The 15,897-nt window shown below is 41.8% G+C and overlaps 1 protein-coding gene across 1 annotated transcript; it reads left to right on the top strand.

Annotated features, from left to right (window-relative positions):
- Window positions 1-929: 929 nt before the first annotated feature.
- On the top strand, window positions 930-3,736 carry PRSS35 (serine protease 35). The gene has a single exon (XM_004696284.2). The coding sequence runs from the start codon at window positions 951-953 to the stop codon at window positions 2,181-2,183; it is 1,233 nt and encodes a 410-aa protein (XP_004696341.1). The 5' UTR covers window positions 930-950; the 3' UTR covers window positions 2,184-3,736.
- The last annotated feature ends 12,161 nt before the right edge of the window (window positions 3,737-15,897 follow it).

The following is a 15,897-nucleotide window of genomic DNA, read 5'->3' as shown; positions in this document are numbered from 1 at the left end:
GTGGTGCAGTGGTTATGTGTTGGGCTCTTAACTGCAAGGTCAGCAGTTCGAAACCACCAGCAACTCCTTGGAAGAAAGATGGGGCTTTCTATTCCCATAAAGAGTTACAGCCTACGAAATTCACAGGGACAATTCTAAACCTGTCCTCCAGGATCGTTATGAGTTGGCATCAATTTGATGGTGGTTAGTTTTTGTTCTTGTTTTTTTTTTTTTATATATAGCTTGTTTTTAGCTTGGCCTGTAAACTCTGATTTTAAAAAATTCAGCTCATTCCAATAAATCTTTTTTGAGCTCTGTAATTATTTACATTTTAGAGACAATTAATTTCTAAACCTTGCTTTTAAGGAGTGAAGGGGAAAAGTTCAAGACACCTGTTCCTCTCATTTTCAAAATTATCTGGAAATAAGGTTCTTGGCAACCTATGGGGGAAGAATATGTAGCATAGACAACAGGGGCCTCCAGTTTGTCGCCCCATCTTATTCTTCCAGGTATTGGATGTCTGGAGAGCTTAAGGTGGAGGGAAAGGTTGATGAAACGTAGTTCACTGATTTTGAAAGTCTGTATGAGGAGGCCTGGTGATACAGGGGTTATGCGTTGGGCTGTGAAGAGTATGGTGGGACGTTCGAAGCCACCAGCAGCTCCTCGGGAGAAAGCCTGGACTTTCTACTCCCATAAACAGTTACAGTCTCGGAAATCCACAGAGGGTCAGTATGAGTCATCATTGAGCCGATGGCAGAGAGAGAGAGAGAGAGAGAGAGAGAGAGAGAGAGAGAGAGAGAGTTTACTTAATAGCGCTTTTATCAAATCAGTAAATCTAAGTAAAGTAAAAATAAGGACTCCTGTTTCCGATGAAGATATATTTAGATCCAAGACCTAACTGAAATATTTAAAAAGTTAACATTGTAAGTCTTCTCTTTCTTTTTCAGTTTTTAAGGACAAACAAGAACAAAATGAACACTATACTATTTTGGTTGATACTTTCCACTCCTGCCTGGACCCTCACTGATGGATCTGAGAAGGACCAGGATTTCACGTGGCACTTGAGAAAAATGCCCAGGGTGGTCAGTGAGAGGACTTTGCATCTCGCCAGCCCATCCTTTGCGGCAGATGCTAAGATGGAGTTGCACAGTGTGTGTGGCATTGAATGCCAGAAAGAACTCCCAGCTCCCAGCCTTTCTGAACTAGAGGCTTCCCTTTCCTATGAGACTGTCTTTGAGAATGGCACTCGGACCTTGACCACAGTGAAAGTTCAGGATTTGGTCCTTGAGTCGGCTCACAATTCCACCACCAAAGGAGCCCCTACGCGGAGCAAGAGACAGGTGTTTGGCACAGACAGCAGGTTCAGTATCTTGGACAAAAGATTCGTAACTAATTTCCCTTTCAGCACGGCTGTGAAGCTCTCCACGGGCTGTAGTGGCATTCTGGTCTCCCCTAAGCATGTCCTCACCGCGGCCCACTGCGTTCACGATGGAAGAGACTACATCAGAGGGAGCAGAAAGCTCAGGGTGGGGCTGCTGAAGATGAGAAACAAAGGGGGCCGCAAGAGACGTGGGGGGTCAAAGAGGAGCAGGAGAGAAGGCCCCCGCGACGACCACAAAGAGAACTCAGGGGAGAGAGCCCAGGGTGGCAGGAGGAGACAAGGTCGTGGCCAAGGTCAGAGAGCCCCCGGGGGCAGGCCCTCCTTCCAGTGGACCCGGGTCAAGAACACCCACCTTCCCCGAGGCTGGACCCGTGGGGCGCGGGGGGCCGCCGCCTTGGACTATGACTACGCTCTCCTCGAGCTGAAACGGGCCCACAAAAAGACGCACATGGAACTAGGGATCAGTCCGAGCATCAGGAAGATGCCGGGTGGGATGATCCACTTCTCAGGATTTGATAACGACCGAGAAGATCAGTTGGTCTATCGGTTCTGCAGCGTGTCGGACGAGTCAGCCGAGCTCTTCTATCAATATTGCGATGCGGAGCTGGGCTCCACCGGCTCTGGGGTCTACCTGCGTCTGAAGGAGGCGGCGGACAAGAAGACTTGGACGCGCAAAGTCATTGCGGTCTACTCGGGCCACCAGTGGGCGGACGTCCACGGGGCTCAGAAGGATTACAACGTGGCCGTGCGCATCACGCCTCTCAAGTACGCTCAGATTTGCTTCTGGATTCATGGGAACGACGCCAATTGCACTTATGGCTAGCAGGGAGACGCGAAACAGGGCCACGCGCCGTGGAAGGCCCACCGAAATTCCTTTCTGATGGTCATAGCCACATCACCTCCTATGGCCTTAGGAGGTTAGGCTTGACCTTGAACCCATCAAAAGTATTTCAACATTTTTTTTTTTTTTTTACAAATCTATCCTTTCAAAATTCATAGATTTTCACACCGTTAAAAATTTGGCAACTATTCTCAGACTCAATAGGTACATCAATGGCAAGTATACACTTTTGTTTACATAGTGCTAAGTGTGCTTTGGGGAAAAGTTTTTGCTTCTTTTACTTGGTAACAATTTAGGTGCTCTGTATCCCTTCAGACTCGTACTATAGCTAGGTCATGATTTCTCAATGGACTCAGAGCTCTCAGAAGAGGCGACTCGGATGCAGGTGGCACTCTCTCTGTGAAACTGCATTCCGGACGGAGGCGGCAGCGGAATGCGCCTCAAGCCAGAGCTCGGCATCGACACGTTTCTTCTGAGATGCTCCATTCACTTCATGCCCTCGGTGTTTATGTTGTGCTTTTTGTTGGGCCCGAGGAGGTTCTTTTATTTTTTATTATTATTATTACTTTTTTTTTCTTTTGGAAGAAATGATCAATCTGAAAGAACAACTCATTTTTAAAAACCAAACATTTCACTGCTCAAAAACATGTAGCAACTGAGGCGTGCACTCTTTCCAGATGGCGAGAAATATTTTGTTCTATGAGTTAAACCTTGTTTGAGTAAAGGGGAGGTTACTATTTTAAGACCTCAAGTTTTTATCTCACTAATATTCAAAACTAGGAATTATCATGCATGCATGATGAGGAAGTTCAAAAGTTACAGATGATCCTGTATTGAAAACCACATCATTGTGTTACATGGCACAGTAAGTGTGAGGCTCTATTTTTTTTCCCTCAGCACAAGGAATCAGTGGAGATCTCTTGTTTTATTGTTCAGAAGAGATCTCTTGTTTTGTTTTTTCGCTGGACAAGCTTTAGAGTTCTTAAAGAGCTACAGGTGTGTTATTTTGACGAATTCAATAATTAGCAGCTTTAGAGTTGCCTTTTCCCAAAAGAGGAATATAATTTAGCAATGTGATTTTTAAGAGAAGGTTCCTATCATTCTCATTGGGGACTAAGGCTACTTACTCAAGCTGGGGGGGTTCTAGTATAGTGGATGCCCTGGGGCAAGCAGCACACATATCCTGGATGCACAATTGGCTGCAAAGGGGGATTTGTTTGTGGATTTACACTCCAAGTGTTGAGTGATTTGTGATGAAGTCAGGAATTCTGCTCTGCTCTTCTGGAAAGTTTCTATGGTACTCATCCTCTCTTCTACTGGGACTCATCAAGCCACTGATTTTTTAAAGTTCAAATTGATTTTAATTATGCTTTTATAAAGAATGCAGAGTTATTCTCTTGAATGTTTTATTAGATTATAATAAACATAATTTTGTGACTGGTGTTTGAAATAACAGAACTTCAAGACAAGTACACATTCTTCTAAAATGTGAGTCTGTTTTAAATGATTCAATAAAATTTTAAAAAGAGAAATTAGTTATATAATTCTTACTGTATCTCTGTGTTACAGGGTTTTCCATTTAGTGCTCAGAAAATACTAAATGAGCTATGTCATTTCTTTAAAAAAAATCCATAAGGGGCTTCAAAAAGTTTGTGGGAAAATTCCATGATCCCCCCCACAAAATAATTTTATTAGGACATAATCCAGACATTTGATCATTCAATTGTTCAGTCATATCAATTAGTATTGTACAAATGCTACCACAATCGTTTTCTAAACATTTTCTTCTGTCTTGTACTCCTGAATATCGGCTCCTCACTGGCCCCTCCCTCCCCTGCTGTACCCCAAGTTATAAGCTTTGCTTGGCCGCGAACTCCCATTGTTTGTGTAAATCGTGCCCAGGCATGTAAGGACTTCCTTTATGTGCAAGTCAATAGCCCACACGTTATGGTTTGTGGTTAGGTTACACGTGTTTAATCTCCATTATCTTTTAACTCCATTCTCCCCACGTGCTTTCTGAAGCCCCTTTGAGTATTTTATCATTGTGGCAAGTGTTTTGGTTAATTTTTAGTGCGAGGCTCTGTGAAAAAACGTTGTAGTCACTATAACTCCAATTTTTTTCAAGGTGAATTGAATGCAACACACACACACACACACACTAGTGGATCTGTCTTCATCTTAGATACTTAGAATATAATTCTTGGAATTTAAGCAAATTCAGAGTCAGTTAGGGTGCTTAGTGTCAATTGTGTGTTACATGCAGTTAACGACGGAATGTACACCGCTCTCTTGAAAGCATCGTGCAACGTGCATTCCAAACGTCTGTATTAGCAGAGCTGACTTAGGTCTCATCTAGTCCCATGACCGAGAATTCATTACCTATTTACGACCACTCTGCCCACTCAGATATAGTAAATTAAATTCAGAATGTTGACTTTTACATCTTTTTTTCCTGTTGTCCTTATCATATTTCAAGTACAAAATTAAATTCACTTACATATATACACACATCTGGTGTTGCTTGTGTGCAAAGGGCTGTACTGACTTTTGGAAAACTTAATGGTTGAATTCAAAACAGCTAAAATTTAAAATGATGTCCTTTCCCCCCTTTTCAACATCTTTTATTGATTTTTCTCTCTCAAATGCTAAGTGTGTGAGCAGAAGAGCCTTCCAGTGGATTTCCGTTTTTGATGTGCCTTTGAATTAAATCTCAGTGGCTCACTTTCAAAAGGATGAAAGGGCTCAAGTATAAAGAAAATGTTTTGGAAAGGATGAGGCAACATATGTACAAATGTGGTTGACACAATGGATGGATGGATGGATTGTGATAAGAGCTGTACGAAGCCCCAATAAAATGATTTTTTAAAATGGAATAAAATAAAAGGATGGAAATATTTATGGCCAATATTAGGATTCTGAAAAATTGTAGACCAAAGAATTCTTTGAGATCAGGTTTGCTGATCAATAGAGATGGAGAGAGCCCCAGACAGAGATTCATGGAACCCCTGGGATGATGGTCCTTCAGCCATTCTTTAGGTCTGGAGCTGAACTCACCCCCATGGGTCAGTTTTCAGCCAAACAGTAATCAGGCCCATAAGGGGAACAGTCACACTAGGGAGGTATACACATCTGAGAATAATCAACCATTTGAGGTCCACATGGCATCATTTGTTCAAGCACAAATTTCAGAAGGGTGAGGAAAGAGGTGGAACGGAAACTGAGAGGAAATGGGATAAGTGATTCTACATTGTAGGGATTGAAATCAATGATATGAAACAAATGTGCATAAATAGGCAAATGGGAAATTGATTTGATCTGTAAAGCTTGATCCAATTTCCAATAAAAAGTAACAAAAAAAGATGTAGCTCTTTGGGGAGCGGGGAGGATAAAAATTTCTTATTTTGATTTTATAGGGAAAAATATCTCAGGATTATAAAACACCATAAAGATCATGTTGTTTAACCCTAGATTTTATTTATTAACCCTATATTTTAGGTGTTAGTCCTCCTCCATAGTATTCCCTTAAATTGGTTGTTCAGTGTTAAGGAAACAACTTTTCATCACATAAATATTATTGATTACTAAAATTAATTCAGGAATATAATGTATTGTTTTAGTTATAGCTACATTAGTAATTCAGCTCCCTAATTCTATAAAAATTGCATTGTGCTTATCTTGGATATTATCTCAATGTTAATCATATCAATTACTCATAACTTTTGGCCTTACCCTAGTAAATCAGGCTTTTACTCTCATCAAAACTAAATTGTGACCGTTAGTTAGAAATGCTAGGATAAGACAATCGAACCAAGTCCCCGGACATTTTAAGAAGGTAGATTTTTAGCTGTAAATTATTGTTTTTTTCCCATAACAATGAAATATGTTTTGGCAAGTATCTGCCATCAATCCTACTTTAATTGACAATGAGCAAAACCCATCTCTAGTTAATTAACAGAATGGTTTTAAAAATAAATATTGTTTTTTCCAGATAGGTCATTACTCTCAATAGCAACAAAGTATAGAGAGATACTGTACCTTATAAGAGAGATAACAGAACTGTATGGGAAGGGAAGAGATATATTGGAATGAATAAGATGTCAAAATAAAAACATTATTCAGAAAAAAAGAGAGATACCATATCTTAATATAAGAGAGATACTGTACCTCATAAGGTACAGAGAGATATTGATCAAAGGTAAAATCATGTTTTCACAGGATGGGGTGAGTTTATAGGCAGATAGAGTCACAATTCTTCTGTGATTCTCTCCTAATTAAGGGACAGAAACACTCTCATATGGTTTTCTTTCCTCTTTAGGAGCCCTAGTGGCTTCAGGGTTATGAATTGGGTTGCAGGTCCACAGTTGGAAACCATGCTTTGGGAGCGAGACGGCCCTTTCTACTTCCAAAGAGTTACAATCAGGAATCCACAGGCGCAGGGCTGCTTGGTTTCAGAGGGTCGCCGCCCTGAGTTGAAATCAACGTGATGGCAGTGGGTTTTTTAAAAGAAAGTCTGGAGAGGGATCCCCCCCTGTCAGGTCTACCCCTTCCTGTATTTAAAAACTGGCAGGTTTGAGCGCAGTGTTGTCCCAGTGTTTGCCAGTCTGACCCACGGAAAGATGGCTGTTCCAACCCAAAAGTCTCACTGTGGGCAAAGCCAAGGAGCTGGCAAACCTCCCGTTTTGTAGGGATGGCAGCTTCGGCAAATCTCCTTTGCACTTTCATTATCTTCTTAAGTGCTAGTACCTGGCACATAGGGAGCCATCGATATGTTTTGTTAAGTGTCACACATGTTCATTGAGGCTTACGTCTTGCAGGGCATCACTTACTCTTCTCTATGTGCTAAGGATCTAAAATGCCCTGTTGTTGCTGGCTCCCATAGAATCAGTTGGGAAACACGTGCTGTGACTCCATGCACCGTGGGACCGACCGAAGTGATCTATCGGATTTTCATTGGCTGGTGTTTTGAGAAGTAGATTGCCAAGCCTTTCCCCCCAGTGTATCTTGGTCTGCAAGCTGGACCAGTGCCTGTGCAGGAGTACCACAGCGACCTACCACCTCCACTGACAGGTGGGTGGTGACTGCGCCTTAGGAGTGTTGTTTGGGTCTCAATACTAAGGTCTCCTTCGCAGAAAGCCGGACTTATAGCACTGACTCACCATTGCCCTCATTTGTCTAAGTTGGACATTCTATCAAAGACACAGCTACACTTTTAATAATGGTCATGTCTACTTAAAGTGAGAATTTCAATGTCAGGCCACTCTAGCATGCAATTTAAGGGATTGGATTGTTTGACACATTTCCTACTGACTCCTCTGTGCATCTGCTAACTGTGTGGCTTCAGACTGACAGGGCCAGGATCCCGCCGTTACTTGCATCCTCTCATCTGTCATGCAACTATTCAGGCAGGTCACCTCTGCCTCAGAAACTGTCTTCACGGTCTTTTGCTTTGGCAATATTCAAACATTTCCAGTAGCACCTTAAAATCCCCTCCCTTTCTTCAAGCACCAGCCCACATAAACTATCTACTTCAATCCCCATTGCAGTGTGACCACGTGGCCATGCCCTGCCTCCCACTGTAGTTTTACCAAGGCAGGATGATCATAATTCCATCTCCATCAGTGAATGTTTTACCAGGAATCAAATTTGCTTCGATGATACTGAAATCCCCTGTGTATGTACTTACTCATATGATGAAAGACATGTGCCCTTTCACACATGTGCCATAGATCACTTGCAGAGTGACCCCACACGACAGAGCAGAACTGCTGTCCCGGTGGGGTTCTTGGACTGTAAACCATGTTTAACAGTTGTAGTGTCATATACTTCACACATTTACAATTTATCATGCAACCACATTAAGAGTTGTGGAATCATCACCACAATCAATTTCAGAATATTTTCTTCCTTACTCATTGTTGCTAGTGCCCCATTTCTCCCTAAACCTCCCCTGCCATGTCCCTAGGCAATTATTTCATTTTTATTTTTTTCCAATTCGATAACTTCAGTGTCACTGCTTATACTCTTCATTTTGGACAGCTAATTGATATCCTTTCCCAAATTATTCTACCACCGTTAACATACACTCGGTGGGCCCTGCAGGGCAACCCTTTCCCCTTCACCTATGGTAACCATTGATCAAGATTGGTCTCTTTTTTCCTTTTTTTTTTTTAGGTTTTATTGATAATAGTATTCATATACCACATACATCCATGGCTAAATCACTTTTAAAATGAGTTGTGTAATCACAATCAGTTCTAGTGGTCTCTCCCCACTCCCACATTCATTGTTTGTTCCCCAAATCCCCTCATCCTCCCTATCTCCCAGCCCCACCACTACATCCCCTATAACCCTGGCATCAGCTATTATCGCTGTGCATCCACTCCTCTGTGCTTCCCAAACTGGGAAACCCAACAGAAACAATTAAAAAAATAAAGTGGTAAGGATAAAATAATAATATAAATATAAAAATACAAATAATGAGTAAGAAAGAAAAGACCAACATCAATATTTTAAAAGCAGGGAAGAAATTTTTGTCATGGAACAAGCAAGAAGTACTTACATCTAGAACAAATTCAGGTTGGGTCAGGATAGAGGTTACCTGACCACGTATCAAGTTGGATCCAGCATAATCAAGATTACAGTGTTCTCTATCAGATAGTAAAGCTGTTTGAGACCCTTATCTGTGGCTAGGGGGGATCTGCCAGGGACTTAATCTGACCAGATACTCTGCAGATGGGTTTTGGGCTCCCCCTGTCCTCAATAGAGTTCTACAAATTAGGTGTTCACAAATTAAGCTCTGATACTTTTCCCTTCATCATATTTGGATGTTCTTATTGTCATCTTTGGAGCACAGAAGTTGATGTCCCTCTTCCATGTGGAGTTAGTTGATTCCTCACTTAGAAGACTACTTGTTTGAATACAAGCTTTTAAGACCTCAGACACTATTCCAAGTCATAGCTGGGCACCATCTACTTTTTTCATGACACTTTGCTGTAGCACCCTTATCTTCAGTGATCATTTCACGAAGGTGAGTATGGAGCAGGGCCATGTTATCAGAACTAACTCTTCTTAGGTTGGGGCCAGAGCCCAGAATCCATCTGTATGTCCATGGGCTATGCACGACTCAGGTTGACTTTGACTGCCATCTTATGACAAAATCAAAAACTCATAAGACCAACTACATCAACAACAGCAACAAACAACCGAGTAGGCAAGCAAACAAAACCGCAACCCAAGCAAAAACAAACTAAAGGCAGGAAAACCAAACCCCACAGAAACAAACAAGTAAAACACTCTCAATCACCCCCCTGGGGTATACGGCAATTGGATTGCACTGACAACATCACCAGCTTTTCCAATGACACAGCACTCTGGACACTGTCAGTCTGAGGTGTCTAGGGGAGTACAGTTCTATTGTGAGCCACACCCATGGTTGTTGGCCTACACGGTTCAATCTCCCATTTGACTGAGTTCTGTGTACCTTAAATATGGGATTGGTACCAAGGAGAAACTTCCTCTATCAATTACCCCCGTGCAGATCCCTGCCCAGCAGATTAAAAGCTGTCATGTCACTGCAAGGGTGTCACCATCCTAAATATTTGGTGATTCTAGGTCCCTTTCCAATGGCCACCCACCAAGCTGGGGGTACCCCAGTCCTCAATCCAAGGGTACAGGCAACTCTGAGGCAGGGCTCAGTTCATTCAGCCGGGCCTCCATGTTAAGTCCTTGCAGTGTAGTCCCTGGGTGATGCTGGGTTGCCTGCCATGACAGTGTGAGACTGTAATCTTGACGGGAGTGGAAAGGCTCTTCGTTCTCTACGGAGGAGCTGATGGTTTCCAATGGCCGACTTTTAGCTGAGCAGCGCAATGAGTAACCCAAGACCCCACTCTGTCCACACAACTGATCACAGGTGGATTTAGAAAACTGTCCCTAGGCTTTTACTCAGGTCAACTAATACTCATTTTCTTTATTCTTCTATATGTTTTACATTTAATTTCATTAGTTATGTATACCTTCCATATGGATACATCACCATCTCAAATGTCCTACCTGATAATGTCCACTATCCAAAATACAACAAAATGAGCAAAAAGAAAAAGAAGGTTAAAACAAAAAACAAACAACAAAATTATTAAGCCAACATCATTTTCCTTCTTGGTAACCAAAACGGATACCACAAAATCACTTGCACTCCGGAAGCAATCTTCACAAGTTTGGTTATCTGATTCCCAAACTACAATTAGAAGGCAGCTGCCGAGGCAAGTCTACGAAGTCCCAGGAAGTGACAGCTTGATGGAGAAAGGAAGAGCAGAAAAAAATAATTCAACTATTAAAAACACAGTTATGAGAATGAAAACAATTCTAGTAGTTTGGAGTGATTTGGTTGGATGCACATAGTTCTGAGAATCAAACTAACCTTTGAAGGCATGCCAATATATGTTACGTTTATAAGGATGACGGGACCATCAATATACAATCAAACTGTTGCCAGTATGAGCTTTAGAAGGCACTACTTTATCGAAATCCTTTTATCAAAAAATGCCATTAAAAAAAAGCGCATTTAAAAGAGAAATGTCAATAGTCTACAGAATTCTCGTTTTTACTCAAAAGAAATTCAAATCTCAAAAGTGACTATTTCTTAAATACTTTATTAAGCCCCCCCCCCAGCCCCCCAGTCCTTAAAAGTTCAAACATTTTCGTGTTCTGACTGTTAATGTGTGTTACTTAAACTTACAAGTCATGTCACAGCTGCGCCCACACCACCGTGGCACCCGGACACAGGACCTCTGGTGTAGGGGGAACACTTCAGGCTGTGGAATAAATACTTTAAAATGTCTAACCAGAGTAGATTTTCCTGTATACCAAATACAATATGCTGATGATTCCAATTAGTATCATATTTGTAGAAATTACCTAATAGAATAAATTCGCTGGGCTGCTTTGTGTCTTATTTATGAAACACTGGAGTTTCTTTACAGCAAGTATAGACCTGCAATCATTTATTCCTGGAAAACATTGTGTGTGTGTGTGCGTGCGCACACGCGCTGCCTGTTTGGGGAGGTTTCGATTGATACAAAGGAGCCTTGGTGGTGTAGCACTTACTCTTGTGCTGCTAACTGCAAAATCAGCAGTTCAAGACCACCATCCCGGTCAATAGTTACAGTCTTGGAAACTCCCAGGGGCAGTTCAACCCTGTCCTATCAGGTCACTAAAGACTCGTTGGCCGTGAGTTTTAGATTGATGCAAACTTTTTCTTTGGAACCAGACTCCCTCTCCTTCCCACTCCTTTATGTTACTCCTAAACTTCAATGACTGAGGGCTGCCAAAAGAACAAACCAATTTGTCTTGGAAAAAGTACAAACTATTAATACTCCTCAGAAGTAAGAATGGTGAGACTTTGTCTTACGTGCTGTGGACATGCTACCAGGAGAGACCTGGAAAAAGGTCCCCGATGAGACGGATTGACAGAGTGGCTCCAACGATGAACTCCCACCAGAGAAGAAGCACTGTGAGTGGGGCGCAGCACCAGGTGGGGCTGTTTTATGATACACAGGGATCCTATAAGTCAGCACGGCTTCAGAATTCCAATGATGGTGGGTGGGGGGGTGTTTGTGTAGTAGTTAAACCCATTTGCCTAAGAACTGTTCATTAAGGAGTCATTTCTTTTCAGATGGATAGGCAATCAACTCAGGGACCCTTGGAGTAATCCCTAGAGACCCAAGACTTCTGGAAAGAACCAAGAAGCCTCTTTCCTGTCACCAACAACATCTCTTTTCCCATCAATAGTCAAGAGTCAGGAATTTGCAATCCTCCCCATTTTATTGGCATATAATTCACATAGCATGCGATGCCAATCGTTCGATCACATCAAGAAGAGTTGTGCAATCACCAGCACACTCACTTTTAGAACGTTTTCTTCATGCTTGTACTCATCAGTATTAGCTCAGCATTTCCCCCAACCTGCCCTGCCATCCCCACAAGGAACCATTTTCCTACCCTGGGTTTCCTATGAGCAGCCTTGCTACCATGCAGCATGCATCGGAAAGTGGAGGTTTGCAGAGGCAGTCAGGGTACAATTTAGCACCTTCTCATTTGATCTCCCTTATGATCCATTTACATTTGTCCTACTTTTTGGCAATTTCTGCTTTCTTTTTGATCGAGGTTTTACCTTGTCATTCTTGTTAGTTAATGGGCTTTTTTGGTTTGTTCGTTTGTTTAAGAATTTGTCGTTTTGGCTTTACTTAGCTTTTGAATGACTGCCTTGAGCAGGCTATGGAAGAAAGGACATAGGTCTCCACACTGAAGTGATCCGAGAAGACAAACTTTCCCCTGCCCATCACTGCCTTCCCTCCCCACAAAACCCGACCTGAAATGGCTTGTTAGAACATGTCAAAGATTTTTATTTGAAACACTTAAAAAATGATTTCTTTCTTTTGCTTCTGGTAAAAGTCAAATGGTGCTTGGTGCCAATTTTCTGTTGCCCAAGAAAGTGCCACTGTATCAAGGTTTTGCCTAAAAATAAAAGTATGTGATTAAGATAGAACTGAATTTGGTATTCTGCCCCTGCACTTGGAACATTTCCTTGAAAAGGCCTCCCTTGGGGCCTGGAAAATAAGTGAGATGATTGTGCCAACCAAAGGGGCGGTCCTGCCACTTCACGCAGGCCAGTGCATGACTGATGTGGCTGCATGAGCAGATGCCCACAGCAGTCACAGTCCCACAGATAATAGCAGCGTCTCTTTCCAGCCAGGAATGCCAAATGAAAGCCTAGTTTTTGGTGAGAACAAGTTTAATGTGATGCCAAAGGAACCACCTTTTTAAAATGACTGGCAACTAAATGTTTCCATTCTTCACTTTGATGAAACAAAATACTCTTTGTGGCTTTCCTATTTTGAAGGAATATATCTATATCTATATATATCTTCCCCTGCCATGTCCCTAGGTAATTATTAATCCAGTGACTGTCTCTATCGGTTTACCTATCCTGGATTTCATATATTGAATATCATACTAAACAAAACACTAATCAACAATAATGACAAAATCAACAAGAGAAAACTCTCAATCGAAAACAAAGCAAAACATAGTATAAATGGGAACAAATTAAAAATAGGCCAAAAGTGAGATTAAATGCTAGGTTAGTACATTTTAGACTAACTACATCTGCCATAACCAACTTTATAATGCTCTCGGTCTTTTTGGCAAGGCTATTCACATCCCACGACTACAGTCCGAGGGGAGTAACCAGGTGCTCAATTTATGTGGAGATCCTGCAAATGGAGTTTGGGCTCCCACTGGCATCCATAACCTTCTGCAAACTGGCAATTCAGAATTTAAGCTCCAATACTGTTCTCTCATCTGCATTTGGTGTGCTTCTTCCATTGCTGCCTCACTTAGATGTCTACTTGTCTTAAGATAGACCATTAAGACTCCAGACACTGGTATTCCGTACAGCCAGGCACCATCTGCTTTCTTCAGGACGCTTTGCTCAGGCACCCATGTCTCAGGGATCTCTTCGTGAGGGTGAGGACTGAGTCTGGCCAAGCCACAGCAGCTCATCGCTCTTAGGTAGGGGCTGCAACCAAGTGTGCACAGCTGTCCTTCCGTGTACAGTGGTTTCTCTTTCTTCTGGGTTAAACGTTTTTTCTTTCCATTTAACCTGCTTTTACATAGTTTTTCTTTACATGTTTTAATTGAGAATTTGAAGGTTTATGGAGCAGAACATGAGTTTTACATTCAACAATTCATTCACACATTGTTTTAACTTAACAGTTGCAATTCCCTCAATATACTATCACCTATTCTATCTCTTCTCTCTGTTTCTTGTTTCCATCTCTCCTTCTTTCATAACCCTCTGAACATTGTCCTGGGGTAAATTTTATCCTTTCGATCTTAAATAGTTGATTCTTCTAATCTGCGGGTGAGTTTAATTCCAGACCTGAAGGGTGACTAAAGACTATAATCTTGGGGGACCCACCAGTGTCTAGCTGGCCAATGAGCCTGGTCTTCATGACTTTGAGCTATGTTACACATTTTTCTCCCACTCTATGCAGGAGGGCTAATGCGATTATTTTCAGAGCAGTTAGTAGTTGTAGCTGGGCACGAACTAATACTTCTTGTCTCCAGGGTGCAGACTGTTGTTTGTGTGGTCCTTTAGTCTACAAGGCTAATGATTTGCATATGTCTTTCCATTTTCATCCCTTTTCTTTGCTCAGTGTGGAGAAACCAATATTTCTATCTTAGGGAGCTGCTTAGAAGTTTTTAAGACTCCAGTCGCTACTCATCAAAGCAGGATGTAGAACATTGTCTTCGTGAACTTTGTCATGTCAATTTGAACTGGTTGTCCCCCAAGATAGTCCTGGCTCCCAAGGCCCAGCTGCTTCTCCCCTCAGCTGTTTACATATGCCTAAGAAGTTTTCATAGCTTTGCTGCCTGGGTTCTCTATCACATTCTTGGATATATTTGCAGCAAAGGTAAATTTGCATTTACAAATATCCTCTGTCAAACCTATATATATTCATAGGTATATTCCCACTCCCAACATTCAGCCTGACAGCCTATCTAAGAATCTACTCACAGGTCATCACTATTGGAGGGTTGTATTTTTTTACTTATAAACAACCTCAACTACTCTGGAGAGGAAAGCAGTCCTATGGCAATATAGTCTTCAAATTAAACACATTTTTGAATATGTGATCCAAAAACTCACTGTCTTCAAGTTAATGCAAACTTAAAGTGACCCTATAGGACAAAGCTATAGATCTGCCCTATAGAACTGTTTCCAAGGCTGTACATCTTTATGGGAACAGACAGACTCATCTTTGTCCTGTGGAGCAGAGGGTGGGGTCTAATTGTTGACATTTTGCTTAGCAGCTCAATGCATCATTCCAGGGCTCCTTTTAAAAACATGAACCTATATCAACTTTATAACTAACAAAAAATTAATCATATTTATTTTCTGGATATGAGATGCCTATTTTTGATTTTCTACTAATAATTCACCCTACAATAGAAGTTCGACCGATTTAATACAGTTCAGTGAACTTGTTGGGTTGTGTGTTAGGAGCCTAGGATATATAGGTAAGTACTCAAACCAAAACTCACTGCCGTCGAGTCAATGCTGACTCGATGCTGACTCACAGGGGCCCTCTGTGGGTTTCCAAGACTGTAACTGTTACAGGAGAAGAAAGACCAGTCTTTCTCCCATGGAGCTGCTGCTGCTGGTGGTTTCGAACTGCCAACAATGTGGATTGCAGCACAGCCCGGAACCACTGCACCACCTCAGCTCCATAGTTAAGTTCTAGGTTTTTCCCTTTCTCAAAGATTCCAATCTAGGAATGATGTCAAATATGTAAAGAAAACAGTAGAATAAGAAAGGTAAAGAATAAGGTGTCAAAGGAGCACACGTGAGAGGAACTAATGCTATCAGTGTGGGAAAATATAATGAAAAGAAAGTTTGTCCAAAGGAACTAATTTCTAGGTTGGGTTTTGATGGATGAGTTGAAGTCTGCCAGTCTGTACACTGGCAGACTGGAGAGAGGGAGAGGGGAGAGACAGTCAGTCTGTGCAAATACATGGAAGTGTGCAGTGTGTTAAGTATTTCGAAGCACTTGCTGATGAAGATCAAGGATTGCAACCTTCAGTACGCATTACAATTCAGTGTAGAAAATCAAAATCCTCACAACTGGATCAATGG

Source organism: Echinops telfairi, unplaced genomic scaffold, assembly GCF_000313985.2.
Source record: "Echinops telfairi isolate 266 unplaced genomic scaffold, ASM31398v2 ScPeMD7_3533;HRSCAF=4204_0, whole genome shotgun sequence".
Lineage (NCBI taxonomy): Eukaryota > Metazoa > Chordata > Mammalia > Afrosoricida > Tenrecidae > Echinops > Echinops telfairi.
This window is presented reverse-complemented; position numbering and strand designations above follow the sequence as displayed.

Excerpts from the sequence above, each read along its gene's own strand:
- PRSS35 (XM_004696284.2), top strand. The coding sequence starts at position 951 with ATGAACACTATACTATTTTGGTTGATACTTTCCACTCCTGCCTGGACC.